Here is a 16,222-nt window from a genome sequence, read left to right as displayed (position 1 = left end):
CGGGGTAAGGGGGTCCGCGTTTTCCGGCGCCGCGGGGCGACCGCGTTTCCGCCGCGCCGCGGGGCGAGGGGGGATCCGCGTTTTCGCCGCGCCGCGGAGCGTTCGCGTTTTCGGGCGCCGCGGGGCGAGGGGACCCGCGTTCGCGTTTCGCCGCGCCGCGGAGTCCGCGTGACGTCACACGGCACGCTCGCGTTATCTCCCTTTCGTAGATGTTTCCCCCCGTCCCCCATTCGTCTTCTCGTTCGCGCGGTGTCTTTCCCTCGCGCGTTCTCGCTCGCGATCGCGTATCTTTTCTTCGCCAGCGATATTTAATCGTTCAGATTTTCGCGATATTTAATTTTAATATTACATTTAAGTAAACGATAAACGAAGACAGTTTTATGACAGGAAATGGGATGAACGGTAAATGAAAAGGAAAAACTTTTTAACCATATTATATGCATTTATTTATCATGTAGCGCATTATACACAATAGTATCCAAAGCGTAGGCTAATAATTCGCAATCAATAATCGAATTTTTATCATAAACGTCACGCAAGATTGTAACTGCGTTACATTTATCAGTGATACAATTTTGACCTAAAATTGTTACAAACTGTTTGAATTTTTCATTTACACCGTGAACATTTTGACATAGTTGAAAATACACATTCTCGACGCAATGTTCTAGTTCGAACAGGAAGAGTACAGTTGACGGTTTCATGTACAAGCTGGTGCCGCACGACGTCAATTTTACAATATCTGCGTCACGTATTTTAACAAGCTCCAGATCTCGAAACGTTAGCGATGATGGTGCCGATGACTGCACGATGCACTGTATATCTGCACGTTTTTCGATGAATGTCACCCACGTTGCATGTAGCAGAATTATCCGATTGCCTCGGTTATCGCCAATAAGTATATCCACAGAGGACATAGGTCCCGCGTTGATTCCAACATCCAAAAATTTATACGCTGTTGATGTCAAGGCAAATCTCCTTCCCAAAATACGTGGCGTGTAGCGGGGTTTATCAAAACTGAAAAAATACAATTATATGTTTATAAAAGTTTTTTTTTTTTGCACAAGTATATATGAAAATTAACGGTACTTACTCATTGTGCTGTTTCTCGCACGTTTCGTCCTGAATCGGAACGTAGTAGTTCGCACCGTGAATATTCATCGTATCTGGAGGCTGTTTGCGACGTACTCGAACCGTATCGAACTCTCGACTGCGCTCTAGAATCCTCGTAGATCATTTATACATACCCAAAACTGCAAATCTTGCAAAAATAGCGCCAATGCACGGCTGCTGCATGGTGACCGCCACCACAATCCACATATACGTTAAATGTGATATCTTTGTCAAGAACATTCGTGATGAGATCACCTCATCGGGTATCAAATATGATTTCTTTTCAAGAGCATACGTGTCTCGCGATGATTTCATCGAACACGTGCAAAACTGCAAATTTTGCAATTTTGCATAAGTCAATGGAGCGTTATTGTTTTGAAGAACATGTCGCGACGTGTCTCGCGATGATTTTATCGAACACGTGCAAAACTGCAAAATTTGCAATTTTGCATAATTCAATGGAGCGTTATTGTTTTGAAGAACATGTCGCGACATGTCTCGCGATGATTTCATCGAACACGTGCAAAACTGCAAATAGCGTCGATGTACGGCTGCTGCATTGATACAGATCAAATCATTAAAAGTCAATGGCGCGTTTTCGTGAACGTACGTGTCTCGCAATGATTTCATCGAACACGTGCAAAACTGCAAATTTTGCAAATAGCGCCGATGTATGGCTGCTGAAATGAAATTAGATATGATAAACAAACGATGCATCATTAGTAGAATATAAAATGACGAATCTAGAGGATACGCTCAATAGTCGAAAACTGGAAGTCGTGAGTGCAACAAATGGCGTTAGCAAGAGGATCGTGTAATAACATGGAGCAAGAGTTGTTGGAGCAATCCACCCTGTTAAATTCGAGGGAAGACTTTGCCGCGTGGGAGCAACGATGCGACGAGTTTATCGAATCGTTGGAAGAACAAAGCCGAATTAAACGGCCACGATTATCAATCGATCAGTCATCGATCGGTCTCAAACAGTCATTGGTCGCTTGTATCGCAAGACTCGAAGGTTTGAAAGACTCGGTACGTCAACGTTTCGTACATGTGGGTGCGGGATACAGTGCGAGTGAGACAGGACTCATATGGCGCGAGATAGATACGGCTTTTGAAAGCCGTATATTGACTGGTGCGGTGATAAATTCCAAACACATCGACCCTCGTCAATTTCTCAAAGATGCGAGAGACATTGTACTCGATCGTGTGCGGAACGTCATGCAACGACATGACAATGTAAAAATTAATACAGTGTTTAATGGTGAATTTGTTGCGGGTGACAAACGCGCGAATAAAAGTATCGCAACGAGAAACTATGAAGTCTTTCGTGAGTCCGATCTGCATGGTACAAGCAACACGTCATCGAGCCTACCTTAGCAAAGCTGGAGGAATTCCAGGAACGTGATAGCGGATGGGCGTTGTCGCGTATACTCAATTTATTGGTAAACGTGAACAAATACAATCCGTTGCACGCGGGGTGTTTTGTGGAAATACCGCAAGAAATTAAAAAGAAGAAGGCGGTGATAAACGTACGATCAATGGACAATGCATGTTTCGCATGGTCAGTGACGGCTGCTCTACATCCAGCCGAAAGACACGCAGATCGGAAATCGTCGTATCCACATTACACGTCGGTGCTAGATCTTACGAACATTAAGTTTTCAATGACGGTGGATCAAATTAAAAAATTTGAAAATTACAACAACATCTCCATCAACGTGTACAACATCGAGAAAAAAAACACGGAACTTGCAATCCTACCAATACGTGTTACTGACCAAAAGATGGACAGACACGTAAATCTACTGTACGTGCATAACGACAACGTGGGACATTTTGCATGGATCAAGAATCTATCCCGCCTCGTGAGCTCGCAAATCAGTAAAAAAGAGCACAGGAAATACATTTGCGATCGGTAAGTACCTATAGTTCTTTTAATAATATATAGAATATTTTGTGTATAAAAAAATTTATATAATTTGCGTTTATTTTTTTTGCAGATGTTTGCACTACTTCAGCTCCAACGAGAAATTGGCTGCCCACACCGTCGACTGTCAGGAGATGAATGACTGCGCGATCAAGTTACCGAGCGATAACGACAAGTGGTTGGCCTTTAAAAATCACAACAGGAAGGAACAAGTTCCGTTTGTCGTATACGCCGACCTGGAGTGTACCCTGGAGAAGATGGAAGCGGATCCGGAAACGTCCAGGTACACATATCAACATCATCGCGTGTTTAGCATAGGGTACTACGTGCGTTGCTCGTACGACGAGTCGTTATCTATGTATCGGTTTCGTCGCGATAAGGATTGCGTCGCGTGGTTCGCCGAGGAGCTAAGACGTTTAGCTCACGACGTAAAGACCATTTTGTCCACTAATGTACCCATGGCAGATTTCACGCGAGACGAGTGGGAAAAGTTTAACAGCGCAACGCACTGTCACGTGTGCGGAGGACCGTTCGAGCCAGACGACGTGCGAGTACGCGACCATTGTCACCTGACCGGTCGATACAGAGGTCCCGCGCATTCGAATTGTAACTTAAATTATAAAGATTCGCATTGCATTCCCATAGTGTTTCATAATTTATCGGGATACGATGCACATTTTATTATAACTGAAATAGCAACAGCATACGAAGGACATGTAGATTTACTCTCGATCACAAAAGAAAAATATATTTCGTTTACAAAAAACGTTCAAAGCACCGAAGATAAAGATAAGAAAACGTGCGTCAAATTGCGATTTATCGATTCGTACAAGTTTCTCACCGCTAGTCTCGACAAATTGGCATCTTATCTCAGCAAGGATAAACTGCGAATATTGCAACGCGAATTTTGTGAATTATCCGCAGAAAATTTTAATTTGCTGACACGAAAAGGCGTATTTCCATATGAATACATTGACTGCGTCGAAAAATTGGAGGACTTGTGTTTACCACCGCGCGACTCGTTTTACAGTTCATTGACAGGTGACACCGTATCCGAGAGCGATTACGCGCACGCCGTCGACGTCTGGCAGCGGTTCTCTATTCGAACGCTCGGTGATTACAGCGATTTATATCTCAAGACCGATGTCTTGCTGTTGGCCGATATCTTTGAAAATTTTCGCGATAGTTGCGTCGCGAGTTATGGACTCGATCCGGCGTATTATTATACTCTACCGGGTTTTACGTGGGATGCTATGTTGAAGCATACACACATCAATTTCGAATTGCTCACCGACATTGACATGGTCATGTTTATCGAACGCGGTATACGCGGCGGTTTGAGTCAATGTTCAAACAGATACGCGCTGGCCAACAACAAGTACATGCAGTCGTACGATCCATCGAAACCGTCGTCGTACCTCATGTATTTTGATGTAAATAACTTATACGGCTGGGCAATGAGTCAACCATTGCCATACGCAGATTTTAAATGGGTCGACGACGTAACCGATTTTAATGTTATGGATGTCGCGTTGGATTCCTCGATAGGCTACATTCTCGAAGTCGACTTGGAGTATCCGCAACATCTTCACGACGCGCACACTGACCTACCGTTCTGTCCGACGCGCGATAAACCACCCGGCAAGCGGCAGGACAAGCTCCTCGCAACATTATACGATAAGAAACGTTATGTAATACATTATCGCAACCTGCAGCAGTGTACTCGTCACGGTCTCCGTATATCAAAAATTCACCGTATACTGAAATTCGCGCAATCTCCATGGCTTCGCGATTATATAGACCTCAATACGAAATTTAGAACGTTGGCCAACAATGATTTCGAGAAAAATTTATACAAATTGATGAACAATGCCGTGTTTGGCAAAACCATGGAGAATGTGCGCAATCACGTTGACGTGCGACTCGTGACTCATTGGGAGGGTAGGTACGGCGCGGAGGCTATGATTGCGAAACCAAATTTTCATAGCCGAAGCGTCTTTTCGGAGAATTTAGTAGCAATAGAAATGCGAAAACTCGAGGTGAAGTTCGACAAACCAATCTATGTGGGTATGTGCATCCTCGATATATCCAAGACATGTTTGTACGAATTTCATCACGAGTACATGTTACCGTTGTATCGCGACAAGTGTAAAGTCACGTACACCGATACTGACAGTCTCATTTATCACATCGAGTGCGACGATGTGTATGATATCATGAAGCGCCACATTCATAGATTTGACACTAGCGATTACGCGATTGATAATACATACGGTATCCCACTCGTCAATAAAAAAGTTCCGGGCTTAATGAAAGACGAAAATAACGGTGCGATAATGACCGAATTCGTCGGGCTTAGAGCAAAGATGTACGCCTTGCGAGTGGACGGTAAGAAAGATACGAAAAAGGCTAAAGGTGTTAAGAGTAACGTCGTAGCCAGGTCGATAACGTTCGACGATTACACGCGGTGTCTGCGCGACGAAATTGAAATGACGCGACAGCAAACCTGCATAAGATCCAAAAAACACGAGGTATACACCGTGTCTGAAACAAAAATAGCTTTAAGTCCGTACGATGATAAGCGGTACATTATACCCGGTTCTACCGAAACGCTGCCATGGGGACATTATAAAATACCATTGTAAATATATTGTAAATACCGCTGTAAATATATTGTAATTACATTTAGATATTTAGGAAAATAAATGACTCGAATCATATGTATATATGTATATTTTTATACTGTAATAAATTTTTACAATACATTATTCTTGTGTATCCATGAATTGTGTGAATTATCAAATCCTAACCACTTTACATAAACCTCATCCCCTCTTTTGCGCAAAACTTTTTCAACGAGATACACGTCGGGATTAGCAACGCGATGTAACTCGTATTCGTAGAAGCCGCCGGCGACGGGTTTTCCGCAGGAATCTTCCAACAGATACGTCACAGGATTAGTTTTCTGCACTTTGACGATTCTAAACACCTCCGTGGTCCAATTTGGCGTGTATCCTTTTTCGAAGATTGTCTTGAATTTACTCACGCGTACCGAATCGCCCACTTTGAATCGCGCGGGAGCAGCGATCTTTACGTGGCTGTACACCGTTGTTAGGAGCTTGTCGGCGATCGCGGGGGTAACATCGATGGGTCGCATGCCGATAGTTCGATGCTTTCGCGCGTTGTAATCCGATACGAGACCTGGCAGCGAGTCGATCCATTTGTAATTTCCATTGCGCGTAAACATTTTCCACATGCCGTTCTTGAGCGTGCGATTGAATCGTTCGACGACCGATGCCTTCATTACGGAATATGTCGAATAGTGATTGATATTATGTTTCTTCAAGAGTTTCTGCACGTTTGCGTTGTAAAATTCTTTTCCCTTGTCAGTCTGCAGATTTTTCGGGCATCTTCCGCCGTCTCGAATTATTTTCGCGATCGCCGCAGTAACTTCGGGTCCGCTCTTGGCCTTGAGCGGTACGGCCCATGCGTGCTTGCTCAGCACGTCGATAACGGTGAGTATGTAGTGGTAGCCTCTGTTAAATCGCGTGTATAGGCGCATCTCGACCACATCCGCCTGCCACAGGTCATCGTATCCGCGCACTATGACGCGTCTTCGAGAAAAATTTCTTCTCGCAGGAGCGTGTAATTCTTCCACAAGTCTCCGTTTCTCAGTTGATTGCTTCTTACCAGCCATGACGATGACGTGCAACTGACGCAGATATCAGATGTACGTTCTTATCTATTCGCGATGATTCGCAATTACATCATGAATCATCTTTTGAAGTTCGTTTAGGGTAATTTGCACGTTATTCTGGAATGCGACCATCTTTCTCTCCATTTCATCCTGTTGATCTTTCAAAATTTGCACGCTCTGCTGCACGTAACGTTTATTGGCTGCATCACCATCATCTACAGGCGGCGCTATCCGTCGAATCTTGCGCAATTTCGCGTCAAAGTCGGTGGCGACCATGCAAAGAGCGTTATCGCGCACGTAATTTCTGATTAATCCTCTCCATTGATAGTACGGTTCCGCACCGCCTCTTCCGAGCGATATACCAAACTTGTTGATCGGCATTTCGATGTTGATTGAATGACTCGCTGTCGCGCCACTTAATTTATAATAAGTCCAGCCTCGCGAAGTTCCACGATAATCGACTGGATTTCGTTATCGTGACCGGTGTGACCCGCTAGGCGCGAAGCTTCGAGCAATCTGAGACGATCTACAAGCTCGTTGGGATCGTCCCAATGAACATAATCGATCTTGTTGTCGTTTAATGTCATGGCACGCGGTATACCTTTTTCAGCTTTTTTACCCGAAATCGACGATGCAATTATATGGTCGATCTTGTTGCCTGTCATGGCACGCGGTATACCTTTTCCAGCTTTTTTACCCGAAATCAACGGCCCGATTATATGTGTGTACTTGTATCCCCCGTTGCCCTTTATTTGAGCGTGGGCATCATAATTGCGTTTATGAGCACTCGTCATCAACAGAATGCTCTTGTATGTTTGCATATCGTCCTCTGTGTAGATATCATGATCGGGATATTTCTTAAAGATTAATTCGAAAAGACCGCGTGTGCCATTGTATCGTATGCCGTCGATAATTATCTTGTCCGCGTAGTTCACGTCAAAACGTTTATTACCGAGCATCATTCCATCGTTGGTGAATTTAACACCGTACGCGATGTCCATACCGCTTTCTTGATCGCCGCTCAGAACTGCCCCGACATACTTTTGGCTCAATGGACCCAATTGATCTCGCAACGTTTCTTGACCCTCAGATGTTTGCAACTGCTGTCGAACGGACGTCACGAGTGGGTCATTCGAGGTTTCGAAAACATCTTCGTTTGCGAGCACTGTGGGTTGTACGGAAGGTGCAGAGGTTATCGGTGGTTCATTCAATGGACCTTTCGATCGTTTCGGTTTACGCGGTTTAAAAATTTTTGTTATTTCGCTCAAATTAGATGGCACATTTATCGATCGTTTCAACGTAACCGGAGTTGAAGCCATTACAGAGTCGTTAAACGAGGCGTTTGGTCGTCGTCGTTTGAGCTTCGGCTCTTCGTCTTCCCACGCCGTTTCATTCTCAATCTTTGACACGTCAGATTCTTTGCCAGCAACGGTGTTTTCGGCAATCTGCCTTAGAGGCTCGATGATGGGCTTAAAGTGTCTCTCCAACGCGATATCTTCCTCCACTTTACCAGTTTTCAAGGCGTGATATTTTTTGCGAATCGAATTGCTCGTTTTCGCAATTTGATTTGCTATCCTCTCGCGCTCTCTAATCTCCTCGCTGCTGTCCATGTTGCGCTAACGTTGTTCAATCGACGCGTCGACAACAACTAACCACGTTTCGGTATCGCAAAGTCGTTAAATTCTTTTCTGTATCGACCATTCGAAATCGCGCTGTCCTTGTCTATCACCACGAATCCGTACTTTTGTTGCCAACACGTATGACACAATTTACTGAAATCATCGTAAGACATATCTGTGTTTACGTGATCGTTGTATATGTGTTTCAGATTGGTACCATCCTGTTTAAACAAAATCAATAAATTCGCGTTGTCGCGTATAAGATGCTTCGGTATCTTCGCATACGTCTGACAAAGATAGAAAGAGTCAACGTCCGCGTGCCGGCCCATTGCAAAGTATTCTCTTATCGTATCCTGCTTGTCGCACGCCACGTCATCAAAGATAAAAATAGAATTCGGGAGCGCCTCGCTCGGCGGAATGACGTCACTGTTATTCGAGAACGTAAAGTAGCCAATCTCTTCTATCGGTGTTAGTATATTCTCCAAATATCGATATTTCGGTTGTTGCAACGATTTCGAGTACACATACACGTTCTCGAAACGTACACCGTGCGGACTTTCCAGCAAGCTTATCAAGACGTTTGTCTTGCCGCAATTCGACGGACCGCAGATGATACCGCGTATAGAAATCGGTAGCATGCCTCCATGTTTGCGTACCTCTTTCGTTAACGGCATCCTATCGTCAAAGTTTGTCACTTTGATCGTCCGCGATTGTCGTACGAACCGCATTTTACCTCCCCTCCACAACGAATGAAATGCAGTATCGAGAAAGCTGGCCTATTTATAGAGACGCGTAGAGCTGAGATGCTCAGTCTTTAAAATGTTTCTGCTCGTGTCGGATAACAGCGATATTTACGATTTAACCGCCGAGCAGTTAAAGTATATACCAAAGGTCATTCTACTGCGACAGTTTTATAATCACATAGATTATTTGTGGGATAAGCTTCCCGAACATATCAAGGCAGATTCGGAGGTTCAGCAATATCGGCGCTGTTTAATACATTATAATTTGCCGTGTCAGCAAACGCACATCGACGGTCCGCCGCCGTTGATAAAAAACTGCGGCAAATGCCGCCGAAGATAGGTCGAGGTCTGCTGAATTGCGCGATAAACGCGCTTCCGATCGAATTACATATCCCCGGCTATCAATTTTGCGGACCGGGAACTCGCTTAGAAACACGATTGGCAAGAGGTGATCGGGGTATCAATCCATTGGACGCAGCGTGTCGCGAGCACGACATAGCCTACTCGTGTAGCAACGATCTTGCAGAACGACACGTGGCAGACAATATACTCGCCGCGGAAGCGCGAAAACGTGTCACCGCGAACGATTCGACTCTCGGAGAGAGAGCTGCGGCTACAGCCGTCTGGGCGGCCATGAAGGCTAAAACGAAACTCGGTATGGGTTTGAAAACGAAGAAAAAGAAGAAGACCAAGCGAATACTTCCGGTAGCAAAACGCGGCGGTATCCTACCGATCCTGCCGTTATTAGGGGTTCTCGGCTCGTTGGTCGGCGGAGCGGCGGGAGTCGCAAAGGCCGTGAATGATAACAAAGCTGCGCGACGTCAGCTGGAAGAGATGCAACGTCACAATCGCGCCATGGAAGGTCACGGACTTTATCTCGCTCCGTACAAACGCGGACGGGGAGTCTCGAGAAAAAAAAAAACGTCGAAGAGACGCTAAAAATCCCCAAGGGTGTAACTACCAATGTACAACTGCAACAATTGGCAAAACGTATGCGCATTCCATATTTTAGAGGTATTTTCATGCGCGACTCGTTACCGATCGGCGGTATACGTCGAAACGAGAGCGGTATTGTGAATTTGGATAATACTGAGGGACCGGGTACTCACTGGGTGGCGTACGCGAAGAGGGGAGATCGTGCCATATATTTCGACAGTTTTGGCAATCTTCGACCACCGAGAGAATTGACGCAGTATCTAGAGAACAATGTAATAGAGTACAATCGCACACCTTATCAGCGATACGATCAGAGCAATTGCGGACAACTGTGTCTGCGTTTTTTACAGTCGGTTGACAATCAATTTAAAGACCGGCGTTACGCTGTTTAATCTCAGTATTCATTCAAACATGTCACTGACATTTACGCTCACCGGCAAGAGCAGCATCCTCGCGGTAAGCTACTTTCCCGCCGTGGATTTGAGCGATGGCGATTACGAGCTCGGTCTAACAGATTTTGAAACCTATCACACGATACCGAATGTAAATTTGTCAAACAATAAATTCTACTATGACGACGACGACAAGGAGATTACCATTCCCGAAGGATCGTACGAACTGCGTGATATAGACATGTATCTGAAACGCGCTCTTTTATGGGACCAATCCAATAATGTCTTGACAAACGAAGATGAACCGCACCCATTGATTATTATTCATGCTAATAACAATACGATGAAGAGCGAGATCAAGTGCGCTTATCGGATAAATTTCACAAAACCGAACAACATTGGATCGCTGCTGGGATTTTCAGCCAATCGCGTGCTGGAGCCGCGACAATTGCACGAATCGGATGTTCCGCTAAATATCATCAACGTAAACATCATTCGCATAGAGTGTAACGTGACCGCGGGTGCGTACAGCAACGACAAGTACGTGCACACGATACACGAGTTTTCACCGAGCGTGCCACCAGGATATAAGATATCGGAAACGCCGGCACAGATCATTTACCTTCCGATCATCGTACGGAGCATTTCGGACTTGACGCTTCGCGTCGTGGATCAGGCCGGTCGATTGATTGATTTTCGTGGAGAAGAGATCACCGTTAGACTGCATGTACGAAGACGACAGCGATAACGTGAGATGCTCGTACTGAACGAAGCTGAGCAGGTGCAACAGACGAGAAACAAAAAGACAATCCGATCGCCAAAGAAGAAACTCACTGCGTCGAACATTGCATTTTTGAAATCATTGGGTTTCGTCGTACGAAATGGCTAATATCTTAAACATTGGAGGTGAACCGATCTTTGACGATAGCGTCGTCAAGATTGAGACACACACGTACAATCCGTACGCCAACACAACGTTTGGACATAACGATGAGATAAGAATACCCATACAACAGCAGGATTTATACACGTTGCCGTGCGAGAGCTTTCTCTATGTTGAAGGACGATTGGTAATAAAGAGAAAAAATGACGAGTCTGTGACAACGCTTGCGAATAATTGCGTGGCGTTCATGTTTGATGAAATTCGATACGAGCTCAACGGTGTGGAGATTGATCGCAACAGAAACGTTGGCATAACCAGTACCATCAAGAACTACGTATCGCTATCGTATAATGATTCTCAACTCATGCGGAATGCTGGCTGGGACGTTACATCGAGCATACCGGAAGGATACTTCAACTTTTGCGTACCGCTCAAGTTGTTGCTGGGCTTTTGCGAAGATTACAAACGCGTGGTTGTTAACGCTCGTCACGAATTAATTTTGATACGAGCGCGTAGCGATAACAATTGCATTGTAGGAAATCCTGCGACGGAGCCGGAAATCGAATTGTTTAAAATACAGTGGCGAATGCCTCACGTTACATTAAACGAGGTCAATAAGCTATCTATGCTACGGGCCTTGGAAAGCGGGCGATATCTTAGTGTCAGTTTCCGTTCGTGGGATCTGTATGAGTATCCCATGTTGCAGAGCACGATCAAGCATTCGTGGGCCGTCAAAACGGCGACTCAGCTGGAGAAGCCGCGGTACGTTATCTTTGCGCTGCAGACCGGCCGCAAGAATATCATGTCTCAAAATGTTAGCGTATTCGATGACTGTAATTTGACCAACGTGAAACTTTATCTAAACTCCGAATTTTATCCGTACGATGACATGAATCTGGATTTTGGTAAAAATCGATACGCCGTTCTTTTCGATATGTATGCGCGTTTTCGTAAAACTTATTACGGATACGATTCCTTCGATACGCTTTGCAGCTTGTATACATTCCTGATGGAAGGACCTTTTGTTGTCATCGATTGCTCGCGACAAAACGAATCTGTCAAGAGCGCCACCGTGGATGTGCGAATAGAATTTGATTGTAAAGAAAATGTACCTGCAAATACTACCGCCTATTGTCTCATCTTGCATGATCGCGTAATCGAATACTGTCCGTTGTCGAACGTAGTGCGCAAACTCATGTAAATTGCAATATCAGCAGATATTGCAATATAAGTAGATATTGCGATATAAGATACACTGATGTACCGCGATAAGATACAGATTGCTCCGTCGTTTCGTCATGATCGTACCGACGTTTGTCGATCTGCAAGGATTCACCGTCGGGATGAAATTTGTCGTGAAAGAGGTGGCGGTTCTGAGAAACGGGACCGTTTTGGCGCATTACATTTTTACATGTCCCATGCCATGGAGTCTCCTCACGAAGTCCGACAGATCATGCGCTTCCTGGTTGATTGCGAATCACCATGGACTACGATGGGAGGACGGAAACGTGTCCTACAGCATGGCGAAACATCTAATTACATCGGCCGTACTTGGAGAGGGCGACGAGACGTCGACTCTTGTGTACGTCAAGGGATGCCCGAAACGAGAATGGCTGGTGGATCTGCTTGAGAATAAAGCGAGAAAACATCTAAAAATTGAGACTTTGGATGCAGATTACGAAGATATCGAATCTTTAAATAATCTAGATGTTACTAATACTGTAAGATGCGAAAAACATGTTAAGAATTGCGCATTACAAAATGTATTAAAAATATTTAACTGGTGGTCGCGACACCAGAAAAAATTATGATTTTTTTGAAATAAACTATATATGTATATATAAATGTTTTATTTCTTTTTCCTACATACTTTGTAGTATAATATAGATGTTTTAGCTGTTCAAGAGCTGTTTTTTAGTTGTTTTTAATTGTTTGATGGCTCTTTTTAGCTGTTTCATAGCGGTTCAATAGCGATTCAATAGCAGTTATACAGATCGCAGTTATACAGATAGCTGTTTTAGTTGTTTTATAGCTGTTCAAGAGCTGTTTGATAGCTGTTTTTAGCTGTTTTTAGCTGTTTCATAGCGGTTCAATAGCTGTTTGATAGCTGTTTGATAGCTGTTTTAGTTGTTTGATAGCTGTTCAAGAGCTGTTTGATAGCTGTTTTAGCTGTTTCATAGCGGTTCAATAGCTGTTTGATAGCTGTTTTTAGCTGTTTTTAGCTGTTTCATAGCTGTTCAATAGCTGTTTTTAGCTGTTTCATAGCGGTTCAAGAGCTGTTTGGTAGCTGTTTTTAGCTGTTTCATGGCGGTTCAATAGCTGTTTGATAGCTGTTTGATAGCTGTTTTTAGCTGTTTAATAGCTGTTCAATAGCAGTATTACAGATTAAACCATTGAAAGTTAATGGTGCGATATCGTTTTCGAGAATATGTCTCGCGGTGACTTCATCGCACACGTGCAAAACTGCACATTGTAGATTTTTCGGAAGGCGCAATTGTATGGATGCTGAGATCATGGTGAAATCAGATATGATAAACAAACGATGTGACAATAGTGAGATGTAGAAGGATGAATTTGATGGTACGCTCAGTAGTCGAGGACTGGAAGTAAGAGTCGGTTGGCGTGCTTGATCGTGCGGCTTATACAGACAATTGGTTCGTCCTGGCCATCTTAATGCTACTGTATATCAAGGCCCACCGAATTTAACGTGATATGAGCGAGTATGCAGAACTTTGCAAACCAGTGTTCTATCCTGAAGGGAAACCGATCGTGAAAATCAACGATCCGTTCGTGAGGAATGGGGATCCGCAGACCGTCGATGTAACGAGATATCTGATCCGTCGGGAAAACGGAATCGCCGATCTCCGATCGCATCGGAAGTTTCTCAAATTATATGAATGTCGTGAAATACTAATGTGGCGGGATTTTGATGATCATGAAATGTTTAAAAGAGACATCGTATGAAGCGAAGAGAGAGGCCGCATATATGCGTTTGTAGATTTTTTCCTGGAAAGCATCCGTCGCGAAATCGGAATCGCCAATCGCCAATCGAACTGGATGTTTCTCTATTACCAAATATATTGGGAAAGATAGAGGACGGTCGAGAAGACGGTGGAGAATATAACGTCTAATTGATTTAGACGTGTTAGTGCAACACCGCGGTTTCATCATTAAAGTAAAAATGGATTTCGAAGAATTACAGTTTGAAGGACATGAAATGGAAGTTGAAGCAAACGTTGAAGAAATGGAAGTGAATGACGAGGAAGAAATGGAAGTTGATGATGAAGCATTATTGTCGGACGATTTGTGTTATGATAGTGAAATGTCTGATGAGGATATTCCGGACGAAATTTTCAGAGTGTTGAATCAAGCAGAAGTGAATATGTTACACCCTCTGACAAAGATGTGTTGCATATACTTTTATTTTACTCCAAGACATATGAAGTTTTGTGCGTCATGCATTGTCAGAATACACGGATTGTTCTCGATGTTATACGCTGTTCGCAGACATGCCACATGTCCGTATATCCTCATAGATGGTCTCTTTTGTTCATCTTGTGGAGACTCATTATATCTGATTTCACCGTGTAATCTGTGTCCTATGTGTGTTTTTGTGTAAATTTTAACTGTGTAAATAGCCTGTGTAAATAGCCTGCAGTATTTTAGTGTATACATATTATTGTGTAAATTAAGAGACAATGGCCTGAATTCTGAAGGTGACCGAGTTAGGGATTTCTGGTTCAAATCCTGCGGTGGTAAGCAAATTTTCTATGTATAATATAAATTTATTTAAACGCGATCGTGAGCGCAAACAGGAGGGGGGACGGGGGCGCGAGACACCGCGCGAACGAGAAGACGCGCGCGACCGGGGGACGGGGGAAACATCTACGAGGGAGAGATAACGCGAGCGTGCCGTGTGACGTCATGCGGACTCCGTGGCGCGGCGAAACGCGAACGCGGGTCCCCTCGCCCCGCGGCGCCCGAAAACGCGAACGCTCCGCGGCGCGGCGAAAACGCGGATCCCCCCTCGCCCCGCGGCGCGGCGGAAACGCGGTCGCCCCGCGGCGCCGGAAAACGCGGACCCCCTCACCCCGCGGCGCCGGAAAACGTGGACCCCCCTCGCCCCGCGGCGCCCGAAAACGCGGTTCCCCCCTCCCCCTCCCCCGCGGCGCCCAAAAAACGCGGTTCCCCCCTCCCCCTCCCCCGCGGCGCCCAAAAAACGCGGTTCCCCCCTCCCCCTCCACCGCGGCGCCCGAAACACGCGGTTTCCCCCTCCCCCTCCACCGCGGCGCCCGAAACACGCGGTTCCCCCCTCCCCCGCGGTCCCCCCCGCCCGCGGCCCCCCCCGCCCGCGGTTTTCCCCTCGCCCCTCACCCCCCCTCGCCCTCGGTATGTGGTCCAGAACCGGCCTAGCTTACCTACTTATATATATATGTATGTGTGTGACTAGGTATTCTACGTGTATGTATATGTGATCGGGTATTTTGGGAAAATAAAGTAAAATAATTTCGCTTTTGCGTCTCGCACATCGCCAGCTTACACTAATTCTAGTGTTTCGTTCTCGCACACTCGCGCACGCACTTATCTCGCACCCCATGATCATCCTTCCATACATATATATATCTATAACCTTATTTTACATCGCACGATATTTATTGGTAACAGCTTTTCTCTTTTTATTATTACTTTACGCTGTGTTTCGCACAACACATGTCTATATACACTTTGTCTTTTTGTTTTTAGTTTTCTCGCCCTCGCTCTGATGGTGCCAAATCCATCGGCCCCGACCTTGTCGCGTTGACCCGGTTGTCGTTCTCCTCCTTCGGCCGCTTTTTCAGCTTCACCATGGGCGTCGAGAGTACCCGGTAGTCTGTGATGACGGGCTTTGGGTTGATTGTCATCACCGTTGCCG

At 45.1% G+C, this 16,222-nt stretch overlaps 1 protein-coding gene and 1 pseudogene across 1 annotated transcript; both read left to right on the top strand.

Moving 5' to 3' along the window:
• Window positions 1–1,214: 1,214 nt before the first annotated feature.
• On the top strand, window positions 1,215–3,032 carry LOC139810352 (uncharacterized; annotated as a pseudogene).
• Window positions 3,033–11,308: 8,276 nt separating this feature from the next.
• Window positions 11,309–16,111, top strand: LOC139810058 (uncharacterized). The gene is made up of 4 exons (XM_071773389.1): window positions 11,309–11,782; window positions 11,891–12,215; window positions 14,451–14,694; window positions 16,054–16,111. The coding sequence occupies exons 1-4, from the start codon at window positions 11,309–11,311 to the stop codon at window positions 16,109–16,111; spliced, it is 1,101 nt and encodes a 366-aa protein (XP_071629490.1).
• Window positions 16,112–16,222: the final 111 nt, after the last annotated feature.

Source organism: Temnothorax longispinosus, chromosome 3 (assembly GCF_030848805.1).
Source record: "Temnothorax longispinosus isolate EJ_2023e chromosome 3, Tlon_JGU_v1, whole genome shotgun sequence".
In the NCBI taxonomy this organism is placed as follows: Eukaryota; Metazoa; Arthropoda; class Insecta; order Hymenoptera; family Formicidae; genus Temnothorax; species Temnothorax longispinosus.
Note: the sequence above shows the minus strand (reverse complement) of the source record. Positions and strands in the feature narration are given on the sequence as shown.